Source organism: Sarcophilus harrisii, chromosome 5 (genome assembly GCF_902635505.1).
Source record: "Sarcophilus harrisii chromosome 5, mSarHar1.11, whole genome shotgun sequence".
Lineage (NCBI taxonomy): Eukaryota > Metazoa > Chordata > Mammalia > Dasyuromorphia > Dasyuridae > Sarcophilus > Sarcophilus harrisii.
In genome coordinates this window covers 129,819,317-129,845,066 of record NC_045430.1, presented here as the reverse complement: position 1 = coordinate 129,845,066, position 25,750 = coordinate 129,819,317, and the positions used below count along the sequence as shown (strand labels likewise).

The 25,750-nt window shown below is 35.4% G+C and overlaps 1 protein-coding gene across 7 annotated transcripts in view; it reads left to right on the top strand.

The window, feature by feature from the left end:
• Positions 1 to 25,750, top strand: part of USP6NL (USP6 N-terminal like) — a 184,573-nt gene that overhangs the window by 116,108 nt on the left and 42,715 nt on the right. For all 7 annotated transcript variants that reach the window (XM_012550875.3, XM_023504702.2, XM_031938568.1 and 4 more), the window contains one exon: positions 10,531 to 10,611. In XM_012550875.3, coding sequence (XP_012406329.1) covers positions 10,531 to 10,611 — 81 coding nt within the window. The remainder of the gene's footprint in view (positions 1 to 10,530; positions 10,612 to 25,750) is intronic.

Below are 25,750 nucleotides of genomic sequence, written 5' to 3'. Positions count from 1 at the left end.
TAGGGGAGACATGAGCAGATGAGTAGTAGTTGTTCTGTTGTGTTCCAGCTGTGTACAACTCTTGATGAACCCATTTGGGATTTTCTTGGCAAGAATATTGAAGTGGTTTGCCATTTCCTTCTCCAGTTCATTTTATAGATGAGGAAACTGAGGCAAACGGATAAGTGACTTGCTCAGGCTCATGCATCTCATAAGTTTTGAGGTCAGATTTGAAGATGAGCTTTGCTGAATCCACACCTAGGCATTCTCTCCACTGTGCCACATAGCTAATTGTAATAGTACAACTTCATGTGGTAATGAATAGTAGTTGACCAAGAGTTAGCTCTTACAAACTCATATCTAGCTAGCTTTATATAAGATTTGGTAAGCTAAAACTGCATTTTGGAGATGCAATTAAAAGGCAGAGTATAGACATAAAATACACCAAATCTCTCAGCATTTTTATAATGCTCTTTTGTTATCAACAGTAATCGTGGAGCCATCACATTTGGGCCTTGTCATCGCTATTCAGATGAGGAAGTGCTGATGGCATTTAAGATCATGTTGAAAGAAGTGGTTAGTTAAAAATATGACTAGAAGAACTCTGTGCTGGATGTTGTTCAACTTCACAGTCTCTTTAGGACTGGTCTTCAAGTTATTTCGGAAATAATGAATTGGTAAAAAATGGAAGAGATTGTGGATCATGCTTTTACTAGATTTACTCCTTCCTACCCCTTCAAAAGAAACTGGAAAAGACAGTAGTGAACTTTGTAGTATGTTACTGTTCTGTGCTTGTATTTATGTAAACATGAAAAGGAATCTTTAGTTTTTGCATGATTTTCTGTAGGAAAACATCTTCATAATCACATAGCTGAATAAAAGATATTGTAAAATAGAACTGTGTTTATTCTTCGTTGTTTTTAAGAAAATATTTTCCTGGGTATAACAAAATGCAGCCTTAATACTAGTGTATTACCCTCTGCATATATTAAAGTCATAAAAGATACATACAAGTTTGTTAAATAATCAGCTTAGTATTGTCAAATGAAATTCAAAAAGAAGAAATTTGCTAACTTAAGGTGTGTTTGTCTGTAAATGGGAATGTCCAGCATAAATTTCAGTGAAATCATGGATTCCCTTTCATTGGAAGGCTCCCCAGATATTCTTTCTGACATTTTGGGGAACCCCAAAGAACAAATGGCCTATGTCAAAATCTACAGCTGACCATCCATATTGGAAAAACCAAGTAAATGAAAAATACATTCTGCCAAGGCAATGAAATGAAACTAGATGGACAGTATAAGAAATGTATTTAGACCATGGGCCAAATTAGAAATTGAGTATATTGAGCAGAAATAACTTGGAAATTGTACAGTGGCTTTCATAGTTATCCTAAGCTACAGCAAAAATCCAACTTTAAAACAACAAAGTTCTCTGATTATGTTTTGTGACATGAATAATCTCAGAAAAGTTAAAATTACAAAATGATACATACAATGATATGATATATGGTAGAAGTATTTTTATTATATATCAATAATGAGAGACATAGATGGACAGCTGGAATAATACATTGTTATCTCTAAGAAAACAGAAGCATAAGAGGAAGGCTTTCAGTTCTTTGGTTAAAGCTTTTGAGGACTTTTAAGACTTCTGTTAGGCAAAGATTACATCTTACCTAAAATTCTTTGCCCTTAGTGATTGCTTAATAAATATTTGTTGAACATATGAATAGGAAACATGATAAAAAATTTATAGAGAATGTAGTAGAAGACCAAAGTGCACTGGTCGAAATTAATACTGCATTGATACACTCAAAGATGAACCAAAACATTTTGTTCAATATATTTTCACTGGAATTCTGTATATTTTCAGGGATTAAACCATTCCACATTTTATATAGAAATATTTAAATGATTTTAGAATAATAGATGCTATTTGTTCTTTTAAAAAAGAAAACTTCATCTTATAATAGACTTTTCAGTCAAAAATCGAGTTCCTTTTTAGATAATCAAGGAACACAGTTATGGTTCTCTTAATACTTGCTTTTTCTTCCTTGAACTTTGTGTTCTACTGACCTCTACTGGTAAGGTTTAAATTTGTGTAAGCTCTGTTTAATTTCATCGAGTCATGGTGAGAACTTACATATCTTAATTTTCTAAAAATAATTTTAAATATGAGAGGTTTGAGAATAGGCCATTTTAAACACGAAAGCAGAACATTATTTTAAAACAATAGTGGAATAATGACTTGATAATATAATAATAATTTTAACCTAACATGTCTTAGACAAAATTCCTGGAAGCAGTAGGAACTGTACTGGAAAATTAGATGTGAGACCAGCACCAGAGCACATTGCTCCCATGACACTACATGGAAAGTATCTTTGGCAATTCAGTTTCCAACTACTGTTTCTCCTGTGTTCTCAAACTACCACTAGCCTCCTTTTCCTATTCCTTCAAACAAACATAGGGACAGTGATCAGCAATATCAACATCTGCAGAGATGGATGTAGATTGAGGAAAAAGTCCTTAGATAAGAAATTATGAAGTTGTTAATACTTTTAGTGAGAACATTTTCTGTTGAATGGTGAAGTTGGAAGACAAACAGTACAGAGTTTTAAAAGATAGATCAAAATTCACCTTTTGCCAATTCCAGGCTCCCTTCCTTTCCTCCCAGTGAAAACAAAGAGGAAGCCTGTATAGTCAATTTAAATAACTTTCCACATTGGTCAAGTCCAGAAAATAATTGTCTTATTCTATATTCATTTACATTTCCACTAGGAGAAGAGTAGTATGTTTCATTTTTAGCCCTCTGTATTCTAGTTTGCTAATTACACTGATGAGAATTCAGCACAAAGATATTCTATCACATTTCTATGTCATATTATTTATTCTTCAATTTTTGGATACTCCTTAAGATTCCCACTCTTTGTCATCTCAAAAAAAAGCTATAAATATTTTTATATATCTTTAAAAGTCCTTTGATCTTTCCTCCTCCAATCTCTCCTTCCCTGTTCTCTTCTGTTTCTATATTCAACTGTGTATATGTGTATATATACATCCCTTCTTTAAGCAGTTCAAATCAGAATGGGATTTTAGTGTTAGTTGCTCCCACCCCCCATAGATTTCTGATTGAGAGATTGACATCTGAGTTAATTATCTCTAACTTTTGTTACTTCCCTCCTCAACCCATATATTCCTTTTCCTCTCTTTTTAAGTTATAAACTTTTCTTAAGTTATAAAAATGTAACAACCACTCCCAGACTTTATCTGAATGGACTTTTTCTATGACCTCTCAAAATGTTAGAGTCCAGTGGGAACATGTGTGTCATTTCTCATATTTTAGTGTAAGCATTTTACTTATTGCTAATTCATGGTTCTCTTTACTTCATTTTTTCTTTGAAGCTCTGGTCTTTTTGTCTGGAATGTTTTGAGGTTCTCTATTTCATTAAAAATCTATTTCCCTCATAGTATTGTACTTAGTTTTTCTGGATAAGTTATTCTTGGCCATATCCTTTGTCTTCTAAACTCTCATAATCCAAGTTTTTTTCCTTTACTATGGTAATTGCTAAATCATATATGATCCTGACAGTGACTCGTTAATACTTGAACTATTTCTGACTGCTTCCAGTTTTTTCTTTGATTTGGAAATGCTGGACTAAAGTTTTTGGGAGTTTTCACTTAGGGTTTCTCTGAGGAGGTAATTAGGAAATTCTTTCTATTTTTATTTTGTCCTTTTGGTTTAAGAGATCTGAGCAATTTTCTTTTAAAATTTCTTGAATTAGGATATCTGAGCCTCCTCCCCACCTTTTTTTTTGTTATGACAGGATAGTCTAATGATTCTTAAATTTTTTCTTCTAAATAATATTTTTCAGGTCATTTGTTTTGCCTCTGACATATTTTCTATTTTCTTCTTTTTTTTTTAAAGCCTTTTTGATTTATCTTTATAGTTCTTTTTTGTCATGAAGTCATTGATTTCTATTTGGTCTATTCTAGTTTTCAGGATATTTGTTGCTCCAATAGGATTTTGTACCCCCTCTGTCAAGATGTTAATACCCTTTTCTATTCTTCCATAGTTCTTGTTTCTTTTTAATTTTTTCCCTTGAGTGTTCTTATCCATTTCTAAAGATATTATTTATTCTTTTCTTTTGTTTTGTCTCTGGATATTCTGGATGAGTTTTTGCCCAAACTATGTTATTGATTTTTTTTTCTTTTTTCTTTTTTTTTTTTTTTTTCTGAGACTTGGCTTTTAGCTATTTTGGAGTCATTCTTCTCTTCTGGGTTTGTAATCTAAACTTGCCTGCCACCATAATAGTTCTTTATTTATTTATAGTGGGATACTTTGCTCACTTTGAACTTGATTCTTCCTGGCTACTTCTTGACTTTGAACTTGATTTTAAAGGCTGGGCTCTGTGGCCCTTCTGGAGGTCTAGGTTGATTTTACCATTGCTTTCTTGGAATATTGAGTTATTCTAGAATTTCCAGAATTGAGGGACCTTCAAGCTTTCATTGCTTTCAGTATGGTCTCATCAAGGACAGATCCTGATTGCTGCCATCCCTGGGATCTGTTTGTTCCTTATCTGAGAAAGAGTAGGTTGCTGCTGCATTTATTCTCTATTAACAAGCTGAAAAATTTTGATTTTGAACAGCAGAATTACAGACTGTCATTTTGTTTGCCCTAGTTATTCCTCTGCAGATTGGACTAGGTATTGGAAGTGAAATTCTGTTCTGACTTGGGATCTGAGCCAAATTGCTACTGTTTATTTTTTATCTACTCCTTTTTCAGTATATCTCTCAGGACTCTCTTCCAGGGACCTCCACCCTGGTGTGTAGGTATCTTTTTAGATTACTCTGCAGCTGTGACCTAGAATGAGTAGTGGAGAAGAAAGTTGCAAATTCACATCTGTTAATGTTCCAATGCCCCAATATGGATACCCTAATAGAGTTCTGCAACCCCTTTTTGCCCTAGAGCGTGGTCTTTCCCTGCATGCTAAAAATGTTCACTTTTTGTGTGGTCCTGTCTTGACACTGTCTAAAATCTCGCTGTCTCCCTATGCTGAACTGGGCTGGAAAAGTGACTCACTGACTTTTGGTTTTCTTCATAAGGATTAGATCTGGTACATTTTCTTTATCTGTTTAGAGGAGTTTTGTGGTGGGGAGCTCATGGTACTGATTGCCACCATTCTGCAATCTTGACTCTGCCCTGTAAGAGGAAAAGAAGTAGAGGTATAAATGTAGGCAGCTTTCTCAAGGACTTTAGCCACAAAAAGGAAGAGAGATGGAATGATAAGTAGCAGGGATAGATGGATCAAATGAGAGGTTTTGAATATGGGTGAGAAATAGGTATATCGATAGGCAATAGAAAAACAATTAGTAGGCCAAGATTGAAGTTGAACAAGAGAGTAGGATAGTAGAGAAGGCAGTCTTTTAGTAAAGACAGGATAAAATAGGTGCTTATAGAGGATCAATCATTCATTAAGCATTTATGTGCCAGGCATATACTCCAGTTCCTTGAATCATTAATTTTCTCCAGGCTATTTCCTCTGGATGGACTACTCTGTCCTCCCCATCTTGACTCCTTAGTGAAGCAATTCAATCCTGTACTGTCCTCCTCTCTTGAATCCCTTGCATTCATAACCTCATATCACTGAATCATACCCAGTTAAGCCTTAACCTTGGATTATTCTCATCATTCATTGCTTTCGAACCTACACAAAAAGTGGGATGGGATATCACTCTACTTTTCTGATAGATTCACTACAAATTTATGGTACATAACCTCAATTGGTTCTTTACTGCTGCTAGGCTATCTACTATATTTCCTTTATTAATTCATTATTTCATTCTCCAAAGCAGCTCATCCAAACCTTTTCATCCCATCTCAAAGCTTCCGTGGTTTCCCTTTTTCCTTCCCCTCTCATCAGATAACCTTGTCTCACATTATACAGAAAATAAAGAGCTTCCTTTTCCTTCATCTTTTATTATTCCCTTCTTCATCTTTTACCATTTAGGTGCTTTCTGCCACTTTCTCCTCTCTCATGTTTCACAGGATGAAGTGGTTTTATTATTTACCAAAGTTAACTCTTCCACTTGTTCAGGTAATCCTATTCCATCTCCTCTCTTCCAACAGATTACTTATTTTGCCCTTCCCACTTTCTGACTTATTTTCAATTTCTCCCTATCTATTGGCTCATTTCCTATTGCCTACAAACATGTCTATCTCCTTTATCCTGAAAAAACTATCACTTGATCCATCTTTATGATCATTTTATTTTTTTCCTGCCCTTAGCTAAACTTTTTGGAAAGGCCTTCTACAATAGATGTCTCCAACTTATCTCCTCTCATTCTCTTCTTAACTTCTTACAATTTGCCTTCCAACCTCATTATTCCAATTGAAATTTCTCTGTTTAATCTCTCTGTTGCCAAATCCAATGGCCTTCATTCTTTTAACCTGTCTTCAGCCTTTGAGTATTCTCACTGCCTTAATACTCTGTTCTTTCTAATTTTTAGGGTTATATTTTTTTTCCCCTATCCATCTGACAACTCCTTTCCTGCCTCCTGCAGATAATGCTCTCTAACCAAAGGCTTTTTGGGTCTTTTCTTCTCCCTCTGTACTGTTAAAGTTGGCAATTTTATCAGCTCCCTGGGATTTAAGTATCATTTTCATGCTGATGATTCTTAAATCTATTCTTTCTGTTCCAATGTCTCTGCTGCCCTCCCATCTCCAGTTGCCTTTCAGATATCTCAAACTGTATATCCAATAGATGTCTTAAATAGAAATATGAAAACATGTGAAAACAAAAAGTATGTGAAAATAACTCAGTAGTTCCCTTCCATCATCTTCTCTTATTGTGGAAGGCAACATCTTCCTCCTGGTACCTCAGGTGTGAAACATTATCTTACCCCTCATTATCCAAGCTGTTGCCAAGCTGATTTCACCTTTGCAACATCTCTTGGATATGCCCATTTGAGGAAGTCTGACACTGCCACCCCTGCAATGCAGACCCTCATCACCTCACACCTTAATTACTGCTGTAGCCTCCTTGTAAATTTGCTTGCTTCAAGTCTCTCCCCACTTAAATCCTTTCTCCATTCATTTATTAAAATAATTTTCCTAAAACTCAAGTCTGATCATATTCATCTCCTCCCACTCAATAAATTCCATTGCCTTCCTGCTGCCTCCAGGAACAAATAAAAATCTTGTTTGGCATTCAAAGCCCTTCAAAACTTAGCCTTTTCCTACTTTTTTAGTCTTCTAAAACTTGCCCCCAAATTCTTACTGATCCAGTAACACTGACCTCCAATTATTTCATGAACAAGCTTCTCCATCTCTGAGCTCTGGATAGTCTATCTATTTGTTCCTCATAGCTGGAATGTTCTCCTTCCTATATTCTGACTATTGACCTCCTTGGCTTCCTTTAAGTCCAAACTAAGATCTCACCTTCTATAGAAAACCTTCCCTAATTGTTCTTAATTCTTGTGAATGTACAATATGATTTCTGAAAGGCCCAAAGAGACTTACATGAACTGATGCTCTTCTGGGAAGAGTTTAATACTGGAATGGTTCCTCCCTGTATAGTAGTTAGCCAGAGAACCAGAAGAATGGATAAAATTAAAAATTTGTCATTTAAAGGTCTTCATAGTATAGCCCAAACCCTCTCTATATAAGTTTATTACACATTACTTCCCCTCACATACTTTTGTGTTCCAGTCAAACTGGCATACTTGTTGTTCACCCATCCATCTCTTTCACACTTTTTTACAGCCTATCCTCCATAGCTACAATACTCTCTCTATTCAACGCCATCTTTTAAAATCTCTAGATACCTTCAAAACATAGGTGACGCTTTCTTCCTGAAATTTTCACTGATTTCTGTAATTGCTAGTGATATTTTGTATTTACTTTGCAAATATCATGCAAAATATTTATATAGATTCAATTATAAAGTATTCCTTTGAAAAATGAAGAACGCTGTGAATAGCTGGAGGATGAGTCAGGCCAATATAATACTAACAAAACTAATTCATAGTATTTGTGATATATATATGTGTATATATATATATACATACATACACATACATATATATGTGTGTGTATATGTATATACATATACACACACATATATATGAGATATATATTTAGTAATAGCTTTTTATTTTCAAAATATGTACAAAAATAATTTTCAGCATTCACCCTTGCAAAACCTTATGTTCCAAGTTTTTCTCCTTCCTTTTCCCCCTGCCCCCTTGTAGATAGCAAATAATCCCATATATGTTAAATATGTAAGGGGAAAAAATGAGGAAGAAAAAAAAGCAAGCAAATAAAGGTGAAAATACTATATTGTGATCCACATTTAGTCCCCATAGTCTTCTCTCTGGGTGTAGATATTTCTCTCCATACAACTTTATTGAAATTGGCCTGAATCACCTCATTGTTGAAAAGAGCCACATCTATCAGGGTTGATCGTCATATAATCTTGTTGCTGTGCACACTGTTCTCTTGCTTCATTTCGCTTAGCATCAGTTCCTGTAAGTCTCTCCAGGCTTTTCTGAAATCATCCTGCTGATCATTTTTTAAAGAAAGATAATATTCCATAACATTCATATGTCATAACTAATTCAGCCATTCCCCATGTTACTGATATTTTAATCACTGTCAAAGAAATACTTTACAGAATTTGATGTAATGATAACAAAATTCATTTGGCAAAACAAAAGATAATCAAGACTAATAATGAAAATTAAAAAGACAAGAATGAAGGTGAAATAGCTATTCTAGACCTCAAATTATTTTCAGAACAGCAGTTGTGAGAACTATTTATTAGTTTAAAAGAATAGAGAAGTAGATTCTTTCCACAGACTAGACAAAGGAGAATTAGAAAGAATAGATCTCATCAACTCATTGTTAGATGAAACATAAATTGCTTAGGAAAGAACTCCCTATTTTAAAAACTGTTAGAATAACTGAATATTAGTCTCGATGGAAATTAAGCTTAAACCATTATTTTATGCCACGTTGCACAAATGTAAAATAGATATGTAACCTAAATGTTAAAGATGATAGCTTAAAAAAAATGATGAAAGGGGCAAATCCATTCCCTAATACAGAAGTAGTCAAAGAATATAGACAGTCAGTTGTCATGAGAAGTAACAACCATTTGAAAGAATGCTTTGAATCATTAATAATAAGAGAAATGCAAATCAAATTAACCCTAAGTTTTACCTAACATCCAGCAAATTGGCAAACTTGACAAAAAAAAAGAGAAGAATCAATGTGAGAGGGGTTATGGATAGGTTTAGTCTAGGGCATTGTTGATGGATTTATGAATCACTACATCTGTTTTGGAAGGCAGTATTATTCAAGTAAAATGCCTAAAATGTCCATACTCTGACCCAGAAATGCACTATTGGGTATATATCCCAAAGAAGTCCTTCCTAAGAAAGTCTCCATATCCATTAAAATATTTTTCATGGTATTCATTTTTGTGATAGTGAAAAACTGGAAACTAAGTTGATCACCATGTACTGGGAAATTTTGGTATGTGAATGTGATAGAGCAGTATCTATTATTAGATTATTAGAAACTGAATTTGATGAATACAGAGAAACATGAAAAGACTTGCATGAACTAATGGAGAGTGAAATAAGCAGAGCCAAGAAAACAATATACAGACAGTTTAACTTAAAATATAGTCACAAAGCTATTGAAAGTGAATGTTGTATACTTTAACATATTTAATATGTATTGGTCTATCTGCCATCTGGGGGAGAGGTAGGGGGAAGGAGAGGAAAAATTGGAACAAAAGATTTTGCAACTGTCAATGCTGAAAAATTATCCATGCATATATCTTGTAAATAAAAAGCTATAATAAAAAAAAAAAAAGAAAGTGAATGTTGCATAATTTAAAATAACAGACTTGGGCCCAAGGGAGCAATAGGAGAAGACTTTTTTTTTTTTCTTTTCAGCAGAGTAAGTAGGTCTGTGTTTATGGAGCATTATATAATTTTTAGATTTCCCCTCCACCCCCCAATGTATTATTTGATTTTGCTAATTTGTTTCTTTCCTTTCTCTTAAAAAAAAAAAATCTTGTTTTATGTAGGATAGGATAGGTCCATGTGAAAAGGAGAGGAGATATAATGAGAAATTTAAGCGTTAGTAAAACAAAAGTTAGGGGCAGAATCCTTTCTTTTTTTGTCTGTCTCTGTGGGTAGAATATCAGGCTTGCAATCAGACACTTATTAGTTCTGTGACCCTGGGCAAATCATTTAACTTTGTTTACCTCAGTTTCTCATCTGTAAAATGATCTGGAGAAAGAAATGGCAAACCACTCCACTACCAAACCACTCCAATAAAAACACAAATAGGATCATCTAGATTTGGATACTACTAAAAAAAAATACAGAATAAAAAATTATCAATAAAAATTTATTTAAAAATAATTTAGACCAAAGATTTGTTGGTAAGATAAGTTAACTTTCTTTAGTAATACTTTTTAGTAGCAAAAGAATTCTTGAAAAATAATAATAAGGTCTTAAAATTTCATTTCAGCAAAAGCACCTGGAAATTGAAAGAAGTACAAAATGGCTGAAAATGCTGAAAAGCTGGGAAAAATACAAGAATACAGAAAAGGTATTTAAATAACCTTAATAAACATACCTATAAAGGAAATTAACATTGTTTTCAATCAAATAAAATAATTACTGATTTTTGTGTCAGGTTGTAATTGGGCATAGGAATTGCTGCTTTTCTATCAGACTTATTGCCCAGAATCTATTCCTAAGCTTTTCACTTCTGGAAACTCCATTTTATCTGTTCCTCATGTGATGATCAGGCCCAGGTGAACTGATTTATGATGAGCAATTTTATAAGAGACTGATTTATAAGCAAGAATATCTGTGTTGACTTATATTTGTAGTATGTACACATATATGTATGTATATGTGTGTGTATGTATGTGTATGTGGGAATGGAGAGGGAGTCCATCCTTCTCAGCATTGATATATCAGACATAAAATTACCTTCTTCATTCTCCCCCAAACAACAAAAAAATTCAGATAAAACCATTTTAACATATGCATAGTCAGTCAAGCACAATAAATTCCAAATTTTGGTGACATCTCCAAATTCTCAAATTGATGACATCTCAAAATTTTCCAAAATAATGTGTTTTCTCCTGCATTCTGAGCCCATTGATAAGTGTCCTTTCCGGGAAACTGTCTTACTAGTGGCAGTAACATCTATTTCTCTTTGATAGTGGGATCAAAGATAGAGTGTTCAAGGGATCTTAAATATCATCTATTCCTTCCCCACATTCCTCCCCCCTATTTTTTTAAAAGATGAACATACTGAGACTCAAAGAGGTTAAGTGATTTGTCCAAAGGTCACACAGGTAGTAAACATTGGAACTGGGATTGAAATCTCTTCCTTTGACATCAGATTTCCTCCATCATACAAGCAATTATCTGAGATCTTGGGGTTTAAATTTAATTAGTAAAATATGGATTTAAATTCTTTCTTTTGAGACTTACTGGCTATGCAACTCTTTTAGTCAGTCACTTGTCCTCTTAGAGCTTCCATTTCCTTATCCATAAAATGGGGATAATTATATCTGTTTCCTATCTTGCAGCATTATTATGAGGTTAAAATGAGGTGACATCTAAAACATATTGTAAGGCTTTAAGACTCCATGTACTGTAACTATGTACTAGCTCAATTGAAATGCCTTATTAATATTGTAAATGTCATTTTTATCATTATGAATAATTTATGTACTTTTATAAACCTGAGGGAAATATTACCTCTTAGGTGAAGGAAATCATTTTGTAAAATATAAAGTGCTACACGAATGTGAGCTGTTATGATTATTATGCTACAACTCACAAAATTATTAGGAAGCAACAAAATGAAAGATATTGATTTATTCAGCCTTTGAGTGTTTTAAAAATACTTGAAATACTCTAGGGATTTAAAGATCATCTAGCAGGCAGGAGTTGAATAGATCCTCTATGGAGTATATGTAAGAAAATATGAAAGAATAATCACAAGATGAGAAGACATGAGGAGGTCATCCTTTTTCTATTGGTAGAGAGTATTGTTTCTTCAATCATGATTGAAATTGTGTCTCTTGAAGTATTTGGAAATTCCAAAGTAGCCAAATGTATAAAGTGTGGTCTCTGTTATTTAGAATGGGGGAAAAAATCTAAAAAAACAAAACCAAAAAGCACCTTTGTGTTTTGTGGGGTTTTTTTAAAAATATGTATTATTGATTTGGACATATTTCATAGGAATTGTATGACAGGGAATAATTTGGTAGGACTCTTCGAAGCCCTTCCATTCTGTTCAATTTCTTAGAATTCTTTCAGAAGAAGAGAATTGGTAATTTGCACTTTTCCCTGGTGAGAAATTGAAAAGTTTTTTTTTTGAAGAACTCAAGTAACAACAGCGAGTGACCAATGTACATTTCTGCATGCTTCACTAATTCTAATTGAGACAATGTAATACAGTGAAAAGATATGATCTCTGAGATTTTTTTCCCCTAAGTCTTAAATAGATGATCATGAAATATCACAAGATCCTAGAGCAACTTTGGACATCCTGTAGATGCTTTATAGCATAACAGTGGCAGGAGCTCTACAGGATGAACTAGTGGTTGTTGTCCTTTATTCTCAAAGAAGACCAAAATGGCATCTTTACGTTAGAGTTAAGCTACAGTGCGTTTAACTGTGGCTGATCAGATCAGTACGAACTCAGAATGTACTTCCACAGGTCAGGCACAAATAGGACATCTGAACATGTGGAATGGCTTCTCTAAATTTGTGCATCTTGCATTTCTTTTGACCTACTTCAGTTTTACTTTGCTCATAGTGCATAGCATCTTCTCTGATGAGAGCATGCCATTCTGTGCAATTCTGTGCCACTGCCTCCCATGTTACACAATCAGTTCCAAAGTTCTTAAAAGAGACCTTGTGAAAGTGTCCTTGCATCATTTCTTCTGACTACCACGTAAGCACTTGCTCTCTGTGAGTTCTCCATAAAATAGTCTTGTAGGCAAATGTGAGTTTGGCATTTGAACAGTGTGGCCAGCTGAGCAGAGTTGCACTCTCTGAAGTAGTTTGAATGGTTGTCAGTTTAGTTTGAGAAAGGATCTGTGTCTGGTATCTTACCCTGCCAGGTGATCTTCAGAAGCTTCCAGAAGCTTCCTGGCATGGGGCTGTTAATACTGCCCAGGTTTCACAGGCATACAACAATGAGGTCAGCACAATGACTGTAGACCTTCAGTTTGGTCTAATATCTTCTCTCCCACACTTTCCTTTGAGCCTCCCAAACACTGAACTAGCTCTGGAAATGTGTATGTCAACCTCATTATCAATGTGTACCTCCCTGGAAAGTACTGTCAAAGTAAGTGAACTTATCCACGACATTCAGAACTTCTCAATTTGCTGTAGTCAGTGGTTCCACATGTGAATGGTGTGGCAGTAGCTACCTTGGCATTAATTGTTAAGCCAAAATTAGTATAAGTAACAGAATCGATCCATACTGGTTGCATCTCAGCTTCAGAGGCTGCATCGAGTACACAATCATCTGTGAACCAAAAATCATGTACCAATTCTCTCTCCATTTTAGTCTTTGCTTGAAGCCTTTTCAAGTTGAAGAATTTGCCATTAGTGTGATACGTGATCTTAATGCTGTATTTTCCTTCAATGAAAATGTTTGACAATATGGCTGAAACATGCAGAAAAGCTTGGGGGCAAATTCACAGCTTTGTTTCACTCCATTGGTGATTAGAAAAGCATGAGAGCATTGTTTGTTATCCAGAACCTGGGCAAGCATGCATGCCATCATGAAATTGATGTACAAGACCAATGGACTTTAACAGACAACCGAATTTTGACAAAATTTTTCATAAGCTCTATCAACTGATAGTATCAAAGACCTTGATCAGATTTATAGGTGTTGTGTATAGACTTCTGTTCTGCTGTCATTTCTCCTTGAGTTATAGGGCAACAAACTATATTGACTGTTACTCAGCCCCTTCAAAAGCCATATTGACTCTCAGGGAGATGACCATCTTCCAAGTGAAGGATCAATCTATTAAGGAGGACTCTGGCAGAATCTTGCCAACAGTGAATAAGAAGCTTCCCTCCTCCCCTCTTCCCCATGATTGTAACAGGACATTCTATTCTCTTTAGCTTTATTGAGATGGATATTGGAAACATCCTTAAATGCTAAAGGGATAGCTTCTCTTGACATATAACCTGGGAAATTTTAGTCAGTTTTTATATGAGCAATGAAATCTCATCCCCCTCTACCCCAATACACCTTTGAAATTTCAGCAGTAGTGCAATCAATACTTGTGTTTTGCCACATGAAAGGAGTCTAATGGCATTCAAAATCTCTTCTTTAGTTGGAATTTTAGCTAGGATGGAATTGACTTCCACCTGGGGTACACTGTCTGGTTTCAGCATCAGTTGATGATGGTCTGTTGAGAATATTATGGAAGTGTTCAGCTTATCTCTCTAGAATCATGTCATTATCACTGATCAGTGTGGCTTCATCAGTACTGAGTAGTTGAGATGCATTATAGGACTTTGACCATAAATAGCCTTTAGGACATCATAAAAACATTTTAGATTATTATCAGCATAAAACTGAATTTCATATGCTTTCTATTAAGCCAAGAATCCTGCATCTCTCTAAGCTTTGCTTGTACTTTTTTTTTTTTGCCCCCAAAGAGTTAAGGACTGTGATTAAGAGATCAAAGCAAGAGTCGGGCAGCTTCCTATGCTTCTTGGTAGGCAGAGAGAAAGCAGGCATAGGAGAGGGGTGAGGTGGAGATAGGCTCCCTTCCTTCCCTCTGGCTTTTGAACCTTATCTTCACCCATCAGGTGGCCTGGTTCTGGGGAAACTAGAATAACTACTTCTAGGTCTGGGAATTAGGGAAATGAAATCTAGGGCAAGTGTTTCATGGTTCCAGGACTGGCCAGAGTCACTAGGGCCCAAAGAAGTACAGAGCTCCCAGCAAGGAGGAAGGTAGTTCCTCAGTTTGAGCCCAGTGTAGTGACAGTTCTGATACGCTGTGCTCAATCTTGGGTATTTCTTGCTATAGTAGCTCAATGGTGACCAGCATCATCCAGAGCACAGAGTTCTACTCTCTGAGCATCACTCTATCAGGTTTTCACTGTGGCCAGCCCAAAGTCTCCAGTCTTCACTATAAATCCCTTGCAGGAAGATATTCTTGGATTTATGATCTTGGTGAATAATGTTCTTAACATGGAGCTGATCCATGTTCTTACCTGTCTGCCAAACTACATTAATAAACTGTACCATGTCACAGTGAGGAGGTAGTGATAGGTTGTGGTAAAGGCTGGAACTCTGACATCACTGAGTGATGATGGCAAAGTCAGGTCTTGTCATGAAGCCTTTGAACAAGAGGATGTTCATATGTCAAGTCTTGCATATCATTCTTGAAGGCCTTGCTCAGCTATGGGCTTAAATATCTTTATATCCATGTCCCCATAATATCACCTACAGAACACAGTCCCAAATGAGTCTATCCTGATTTGCTTCAGCAGCTACATCTTTCTTTTTTTTTTTTTTTATTTAATAGCCTTTTATTTACAGGATTTATACATGGGTAACTTTACAGCATTAACAATTGCCAAACCTCTTGTTCCAATTTTTCACCTCTTACCTCCCCCCCTCCCTAGATGGCAGGATGACCAGTAGATGTTAAATATATTAAAATATAACTTAGATACACAATAAGTATACATGACCACAACATTATTTTGCTGTACAAAAAGAATCAGACTGAATTATTGTACAATTAGCTTGTGAAGGAAATCAAAAATGCATGTGTGCATAAATATAGGGATTGGGAATTTAATGTAATGGTTTTTAGTCATCTCCCAGAGTTATTTTTCTGGGCATAGCTAGCTCAGTTCATTACTGCTCCATTAGAAATGATTTGGTTGATCTCCTTGCTGAGGATGGCCTGATCCATCAGAACTGGTCATCATCTAGTATTGTTGTTGAAGTATATAATGATCTCCTGGTCCTGCTCATTTCACTCAGCATCAGTTCGTGTAAGTCTCTCCAGGCCTTTCTGAAATCATCCTGTTGGTCATTTCTTACAGAACAGTAATATTCCATAATTTTCATATACCACAATTTATTCAGCCATTCTCCAACTGATGGACATCCATTCAGTTTCCAGTTTCTAGCCACTACAAAAAGGGCTGCCACAAACATTCATGCACATACAGGTCCCTTTCCCTTCTTTATAATCTCTTTGGGATATAATCCCAGTAGTAACACTGCTGGATCAAAGGGTATGCACAGTTTGATAACTTTTTGAGCATAGTTCCAAACTACTCTCCAAAATGGTTGGACCTGCTCACAACTCCACCAACAATGCATCAATGTCCCAGTTTTCCGCATCCCTCCAACAATCATCATTATTTTTTCCTGTCATCTTAGCCAATCTGACAGGTGTGTAGTGTATCTTAGAGTTGTCTTAATTTGCATTTCTCTGATTAATAATGACTTGGAGCATCTTTTCATATGACTAGAAATAGTTTCAATTTCTTCATCTGAGAATTGTCTGTTCATATCCTTTGACCATTTTTCTATTGGAGAATGGCTTGATTTTTATAAATTAGAGTTAATTCTCTATATATTTTGGAAATGAGGCCTTTATCAGAACCTTTGACTGTAAAAATATTTTCCCAGTTTATTGCTTCCTTCTAATCTTGTCTGCATTAGTTTTGTTTGTACAAAAACTTTTCAGTTTGGTATAATCGAACTTTTCTATTTTGTGATCAGTAATGATCTCTAGTTCTGCTTTGGTCATAAAGACCTTCCCCTTCCACAGGTCTGAGAGGTAAACTATCCTATGTTCCTCTAATTTATTAATAATTTCATTCTTTATGCCTAGGTCATGAACCCATTTTGACCTTATCTTGGTGTAGGCTTAAGTATGGATCAATACCTAGTTTCTGCCATATTAGTTTCCAATTTTCCCAGCAATTTTTATCAAACAGTAAGTTCTTATCCCAAAAGCTGGGATCTTTGGGTTTGTCAAAGACTAGGTTGCTATATTTGTTGACTGTTTTGTCCCTTAAACCTAATCTATTCCACTGATCAACTAATCTATTCCTTAGCCAATACCAAATAGTTTTGGTAACTGCTGCTCTATAATATAATTTTAGATCTGGTACAGCTAAGCCACCATCATTTGATTTTTTTTCATTAATTCCTTGAAATTCTTGACCTTTTGTTTTTCCATATGAACTTTGTTGTTATTTTTTCTAGGTCATTAAAATAGTTTTTTGGGAGTCTAATTGGTATAGCGCTAAATAAATAGATTAGTAGCTACATCTTTCTTGGAGCTACCTCTCAATAGTAGCTTGAGTCTTGATAGCCCAGGTACTTTTTCTTCTTATCATTGGTTGAAGCTGAGAATCTGTGCTCAAAGGGCTCTCATGAGATCTTGGGGATTTCCTTCTGGGTGATGGGGAAGACATAAGGCTGGGGCCGGGACTATCCTGGTGGGAGGAGTCCTTTCCCCACCTGTTCCTTCAGTAGGGAAAACCTGGGATACCTGCTTTATGAGCGTGCAGTCGAGGCATTTTGGTGCTGATCATGTGCATGCTGGTTATAAATATGGAACAGATCTCTGCAAGGGTGGGCCTCCAGGCCCAGGGAAAGCAAAAATCTGCCCTGGGAGGCGCATATTTGCATGCTGAGACTTTTTGAGGTGTGGGGCTTACAAAGGACCTAACTTCTAGGCTGGGGCTTATGAGTACCAGGGCCCCCATTCTAGTCTTCAATACTGTGTAGAAACTAAAGCCAGAAGAGATACTCCAGGAAGGATGGGGAGCCCCCAGGAAGGACGAATTGCGATGAGGGAGATCTTTTGTTTTTTAGGTGAAATGGGACAAATACTAAGAAAAGAGCCTCCTCTACCTGAAAGGAAATATTCATAATGCATAGTTAAGTTAATACCTTCCAAATCCTCACTTGGAGGAAGGAAAGACTCACTTGGAGTCTGAAAGAAAAAGGTTGGGCTGAAGAAAGTAGAGATTTTGGGGGATATCCCAGGGACTTAGGAAAAAATCATAGGCCTTACAGTTGGGGACAGACAGTGGGGACATGGGCACTGCACTGTTGATAGAACTTATAGCCACATGTCTAGTAGTGGAAGCCATGAAAAAGGAAGCTGTGTCAGAAGTCACAAAAGGTGACTTCTATGCATAGTTGTGGGCAGCTGCAAGTAGAACATAAGCCCAGACTTCAACTATCAATTCTTCCCCATTCAAGGGAGCAATGGCTGCATCTCAGTCTGTTGCTATCCTATCTTCTTAGAGATGGATGAACCATCCTTCTGGTATACCCTGGGAAGTTCTTGTTTTTCATTTCCCACATTGCAAAAGTAAATCCTGAAAAGGTATCTATTATAACATGGATAAACGACAGACGACCCAAAGATTTATAATAGGTCATATCCATTTGCCAAATTTCATTGGGTCTCAAACCACAAGGTTTTTTCCCTGGAGGGAGTGTGGGAGCATGGAAAGGAAGGCAAACTGTACAGGCTTTTACTACGTTCCTAGCTTCTTCTTTTGTTAAACCAAATTACAAACATAAAGCTCAAGAGGCCTAATGATGTTTAGAATGAGATTCTTGAGTTACCTGAAATAAAGGAGTATTGGCTAACGTGGTTAGAAGGCTATCTGCCTTTGAATTTCCATTAAAAATAGGACCTGGAAGTCCACTATGAGAGTGGACATGCAAGATATAAATCTTACCTGAATGCTTGCTCTTGAAGTTTCTTAAAGAGCTGATATATATTAAAGGCTACAAATTTTATTTGGGCTTTGGCAATTCTTTGTTACCACACTTACTGAATAGGCCGAAATCAAATAATATATTTATATCTCCTGGATAATAAGTAAGAGCTAGAATGATTGCATACAATTTCATTCTGCTGAGTGGACTGAAAAGGAGTTCTGACTACTCTCTTTATAGTTAAGTCACTAGAGTATACAGCACAAATGTTATGTTTGGATGCATCTGTAAAGATAGTTGGTGCTTTAAGAGAAACCTTAGAAACCTTTTCTTCAAAAATCCATTACCAATTATGTAATAGCCAGGTTATCTTTAATGAAGACCCATGTGTAAAATTTGGAGCTGGGGCCAACAAATTTTTCCACTTCAGAATGGTTTCACAGCATACATTAATTTGTGCATTAGTATAAAAGGCGTATATCTTGTCAGGTCTTATCCCAGATAATTGTACTACTCGCTTAATGCTCTTTAATAAAATTCTAGCAACAAGCATTGGGTAAGGAGTAAGGAATAAGACTTTGTTCTTGTTATACTGGGAGGTTCACCCACTCTATGTCCTTGATGAAGGACTGTTGGATGCCTCTTTTGTAGCAAAAACCAATATTTCCAAGGGTTTTTTGAGTAATTCTTTCAACTACATTGGATAAAACCAGTTCAACCTCTCTCAAAGCCTCTTGAGTTTCTTTTGTAAGCTGGCGTGGTGAGTTTAAAACAGTGTCTCCTCTTAAAATGTCATATAATGGTTGTAATTGATAGATAGGTAAGCCTAACACTGGACGTATCCATTAGATATCTCCTATCAATTTCTGAAAGTCATTTAAGATGTTCAATTTCTCTCTTCTTAAGGAAAGTTTTTGTACTGTAAGCACCTTAGGATATACTACATATCCTAAATATTGAAAAGGAGCATGTCTTTGAATTTTTTCTGGAGGTATATACAATTTGTAGTTCCTTAGTATTTCTATGATCTTTTGTAGGCGTGCTTCTAACATTTACTCCTCAGGAGCACACCCCAAGATAATATCCATTTAATGTAACAACATAACTTTTGGAAATGCTTTTCTTATTGGAGTAAGAGCAGCAGCAACATACATTTGACACATAGTAGGGCTATTTTTCATTCCCTGTGGCAAAACTGTCCATTCATATCTTTTATAAGACTCAGCTAAATCAACGCTGGGTGCTGAAAAGGCAGATCTTTTCATATCCTCTTTATCTAGAGAGATAGAATAGAAACAATCCTTAATGTCTGTAACCCAGAGGCCATTCTCTAGGCAATTGAGTAGGAGATGGAAGTCCAGGCTGAAGAGTTTCCATCTGTTCCTTTACTTTCCTCAAATCAGTCAACATCCTCCATTTTCCAGATTTCTTTTTTACAACAAATACAGAGGAATTCCAAGGATTTGTAAGGTTGTAAGTGTCCTTGGTCAAGTTGCTCCTGTACTATATCTAATAAGGCCTGAATTATTTCACTTTGTAAAGGCCACTGTTCTACCCACACCTGTGTATCAGTTTTCCATTGAATGGGAATAGGTGAGATTGCAGGCAGGCCTTCAACAGCAACCCTGCCTAAAAAGCTGAATTGTAATCCTAACTGTTGTAAGATGTCTCTTCTCCATAGATTGATGGGGATTTTTTCTAGCACAACTTTTGATAATTAAATGCTATCTTAGAGATGGATGAACTATCCTTCTGGTATACCCTGTGAAGTTCTTGTTTTTCATTTTCCGCTTCTGAATTTCCCTGTCATTTTCATCAAACAAGTTTGATGTTTGTGAGCGTTCTGACCTTTTTGCGGTGCTGTGCACCAGATCTCTGAAAACTGCTCACTCCTTTTCTGCTTCCCTGTTGCCAACTATTAGCTCAGCTTTCCCTCCAAGTTAGCAATAAACAGTTCCCTCTTAGAGAAGAGCTCTAATCTGTTGACATTAATTCTTCTAGTAGTCATTTTGTCTTGTGGCCACCATTTTTGTTGAATGTGTATATTTAGTTTGGAGAGGATAAGTCTATGATCAGTCTAGCATTGTTCCATCACACATCATTTTGGATTAGGTGAACACCACATTCTACACTCTACAGGATGAACTACTTGTTTGTTGCAATAGGTATAACTGGAAGGAGTCTCCAAATTGATAAAATTGGAGCTATATCAGTTTCTTGGCTTATTTTTAAGTTATGGTATTATCCCTAAAGGTACTTGGTGGCATCATGAAATGGGGGTGAGAGTGGCATATCCCTTGCAGAGTTGTGAGGATCAAATAAAATAGCATTTATAAAAAGTACTTAATACGTTATGTTGCATGTAGTAGACTCTCCGTGAATGCATATTCCTTTCTTTCTTCCCCCTAAGTCCTGACTTCAGGGTGGGTGCTCTATCTACTGCTAGTTGCCCCTTACTTATCTTATCCAAGACTTGCCTATAATAACCAAATCTTCAAACTTTGGATTATATTGTCATTGTAAATGAGTTTATATGATATTAACTAAATGGCATAGTTACAGCTAAAGATAATCAAGTTCAGAATTGAATATAACTTCATATTACATCTGTTGTTATGTTCATAGAATTATGTAACTGTATCCTTCTTTTAATATATACATCTATATATGAAAATATCTATGTAAGCCAGGGGTCCTCAAACTATGGTCCGCGGGCCAGATGCAGCAGCTGAGGATGTTTATCCCCCTCACCCAGGGCTATGAAGTTTCTTTATTTAAAGGCCCACAAACCAAAGTTTTTGTTTTTACTATAGTCCAGCCCGCCAACAGTCTGAGGGACAGTGAACTGGCCCCCTATTTAAAAAGTTTGAGGACTCCTAATTAAGCTATAAAGATGGACTCTATTAGCCTACCTCAATACTCAGACTAATGAATTCTCCATTAAGAAAAATTTTAACAGGATTGTGTTCTTATAATCATAGTAGCTTTATGTGGTGTATAGATTGTGCCTCTTTAGTATGAAATATAATGCACTTTCTAAAAGAATCACTTCTTTTAATTCATTATATAAACTTAAGTTTTAACAATATTTTAAGAAAAAGAAGTTGGCATGTATTTCTCTTTTCCTAAAGAAATACATATTTTTTTCTCTCTAGTTCCTTACTCACACAATAATAATATAATGCAGTTCCTAATGTCTTAAATGTAAATGTAAGAGTGAAGATTTGAATTTTTAAAATACAAATTTTCATAATATTTTCCCTTTGGAATGTTTGAAAGTAATATTATATGTGTAACTCGATGCACAATAGCATATCTGTTTTGTGTAATAAAAATACTACTCTTACAGTCAAAAAATGCATGTTTGAGTTCTGATTTAGATATTTATCATCTGTATAACTTTGGAGATATTATTTTATCCCTCTAAACTTCATTTCCTCATCTCTGAAATTAAGATAACAATTTTATTACCTAACTAACAGGATTGTTGTATGAAAAGCATTTTATAATTCTTAAAATACATATAAATGTGAGTTCCTTTTTATGCATTAAATGAAGGGTTCTGTAGAAATTTCCCTTGTGTTTTCACTACTTAGCACTGTGTTGTTGTTTTTACCAGAGCTTTAATATTCAGTCAACAAGTGTCAGATATTTCAGCAAAGTTAAGGATAATAAAGTCTGGAGAGACCAGTAAAGATGATAGAAACAATATAGCCCACCATTCCCCATAACTACTCCAAAAAAGACCTAGAAAGGTCTACATATCATGATCAGGAAATCTAAGGGGAAAAAATCAGAGAGTTATTTTTCTAGCTGAGATTGATATAAGGAGATAGATTAAGGTCTGTAGATATTAGAGTACTGATCTAGCCAGGCCTGTGTATGTACTATACAAGAAGGGATCATGAATAAAGCACACTGTGACACTATTTAGGAATAAGGTACAGGAAGGAGCCAATTGACAACTCTATCCTAGAGTTAGCTTACCAATCCAACAGGGACTGCAGAAGGACCTCTGCACTTAGGGTGTCAGACTTTTGCTTCTATACCAGAGTAGGGAGCATGGATGGGCTTGAGGGCAAGGAATAAGAACATAGTCTGTAACTCTGTGACTGACTCCTTGAAGTATTTGAAAGATCCAGAGCTCAAAATCCTAAGAAAGTTGCAGTAGGACCCAAAAGATACTGACATTCTTCCAGAAATACCTTGGGCCTGATCCTATAAGTAGAGTTCCAACTTAAGAAGTAATTTGGAAAAATGAATGCATAAAAAAAGACCAATAATAAAGGGTTGCAGTGGAATCAGGGGAATATCCAAGATACAAATCCAGAAGATGCTAATAACCACAATCTATAAGCAAAGCCTGAAGAAAAATAAAGTTTGATTACAAGGTCAACTAAAATTTCTGCAAGAAATGAAACAAGAATTTAAAAAAAATTATATTATAAATGAAATGAGATTTCTTAAAGAAAGAATTGGAAAAGAAATGAGAGGACCAAAGGAAAGAGTTGGCAAAATCATTAGCAGCATAGTACAGAGATACAATCCTTTAATCAAGTAATAGACTACTAAAATTTTGAATGGACCAATGGAAGTTTAGGGGCTCTATGACAAAACAGATATTAAAAGAAAGTCAATATCTGAAAAAATAGAAGAAAACATATATATATCATAAAAACAGGTCGAAGAGAAAAAAATCTAAGTATCATTGGATTACCTGAAAACCTTGAAAATTCCTCTGTTCCCCAAATGAACTTAGATATTATATTTCAGGGAAAGTAATCAAGACGAACTTAAACCGAGGGAAAAGTGGAAAGAATCTCCCAGTCAACTCCTGAAAGATATTCCAAAATGACAACTCCCATGAGTTCCATAGCCAAATATCAGTGTCCAGGTCAAAAAAAAAAAAAAAAAAAAAAAGACAACCAGAAACAAAGAGTTCAAGTAACAAGGAGCTACATTCAGGATCACCCACAATTTAGCATCTGCCTCTGTAAAGGAGAAGAGAACTTTGGAATATTGATATTTTAAAAAGCAAAAGATAGAAGCCTATAATCAAGAATAACTAGCAAACTTGACTAATCCTACTCAAGGAAAAGGAATTTAAAGTGGAATGGAAGACTGAGGCATTCTTGATGAAAAGATCAAAACTGAATAGTATGTCAAAATACAAATGTGAGAATCAAGAGAAATATAAAATGATAAATAAGAGCAAGCAATCACAATGGACTAGAATTAAATGTTTACATTCTAATGAAAGAGATGATAACAAGTATCCCCTCAGAACTTGACTGCCATCAAAGTTGTGGGAGAAATTAAATAAAACACATGGCTACTTTGATGAACTTGAAGGAAGAAAGGGAAAGAAAAATGAATATACTAGGGAAAAAAGAAGGAAGAGGGATGAGGAAACATGTCACAGATTTAGGTTAGAAGACTATAAACAAGGAAAATGGAATGGGGTCAGGCAATTCCTGAAGCTCGTTTTCATCTAATATGATCAAAAAGAAGTAAAAAACATATATGTCAGTTAAATATATTTTAAACATGTATTTAAGAGAGTGGAGAGGGAGGAATGTTTGGGGAAGGATTAGTTACAAGTAAAACAAATTTTAACCTTGAAGAGAACTTTCTAAAGAGGTCTTTAAAAGGAAAGAGAAAAGGTCAGCATTTGGGACTGAACCCTGATCAGTTGAAAAAGAAGAGGAGCATGGGAGAAGAAGCAGATTACATTGAACAAAGGTCACAGGCACAATATGTCCACAAATGTTTCATATAAATTAAAATTTTTTAAGTTCTTCAGGGCACTGTTAGCTAGCCATAAAGTAGTATAGCATTGCTTTGTTTAGTGTCATTTTGTAATCAAGTACTGTCCAGGACTGCAAAGTTCCTTGGTAATGTTCAACTTACCCATTTAGAATAGCCTATTACAATGTTACCATGGAACTAAGAGTTTAGTAGAGTCAAAGGTCTGGAAGATTCTTTTAGGATTTGAATATGGCTGTAGCAACAAATTCAGTCAGCTTTCTTAGTATCATTCTAGTTAAGTACAAAAGGCTAACATCAGTAGCCTGGCCACTTGCACGTGAATTCTTTCTCCATGACAGCTTAAAAATGAAGAATCCAAAATGCTCTTTTGTGCAACATACTTTCAGTTTCTGCTGTGATGTTTATAGAGTTGTGAGAAAGGGACAAGAGTCATACATCTAATCCTGTTCTTTGTCCTAACTATAACGCCAGTCTTTTTTTTTTTTTTTTTTAAGTCTTTCCCAGACTATTACCCTTTCAATGACTACACTCTCCTCCCTTCTCCATATTGATTCTTTGGTGAACCAGTTCAACTCTATACAGTCTTCTTCTCATGTCCTTTGGCCCTTTATTCTATTATCTATCTTTGTGTTGTTTGTATGTATATGTGTTTGTGTGTGTGTGTGTGTGTGTGTGTGTGTGTTTCCTACAATCAACTGCCTTTGTATCTATTTTTTGAGGTTTTGTTATTCATGTCATATTATAGATAATTTATGCTCACCATTTGCCCTCTGGGCAACCACAGCATTAAGTCTTTTCAGAATCTGTGGTACTCCATATATAGTTTCCAAAAATATGAACTTTTGTTTAATATGCATCTAGTAAATGTTTAACAAATACTATGGAATTAATAAGTACTATATATAATTAGTTTAATGACTTACAACATTAAAACTTTAATTTAACTGCATGGTTTTAAGCTTTTAAATTTGTTAAGAAATTTAACAGTCAGTCCTGGAATTTTAAAAGCATAAAAAGTTGATGGTAACATGTCACATTTCACTTCTAAAAGTAAAAAACTCTTTTCTCCTACATAGTAAGTACTGATATTATAGGAAGAGAACAAATGTGTGCTTTCATTGATATAGGGAAGAGCATGTTGAGTCAACTTCTCTTGTACCAATTAGAGTTGAGCCTTCTCTGTAACTTATGATTTAGAGTATTGCTTAAG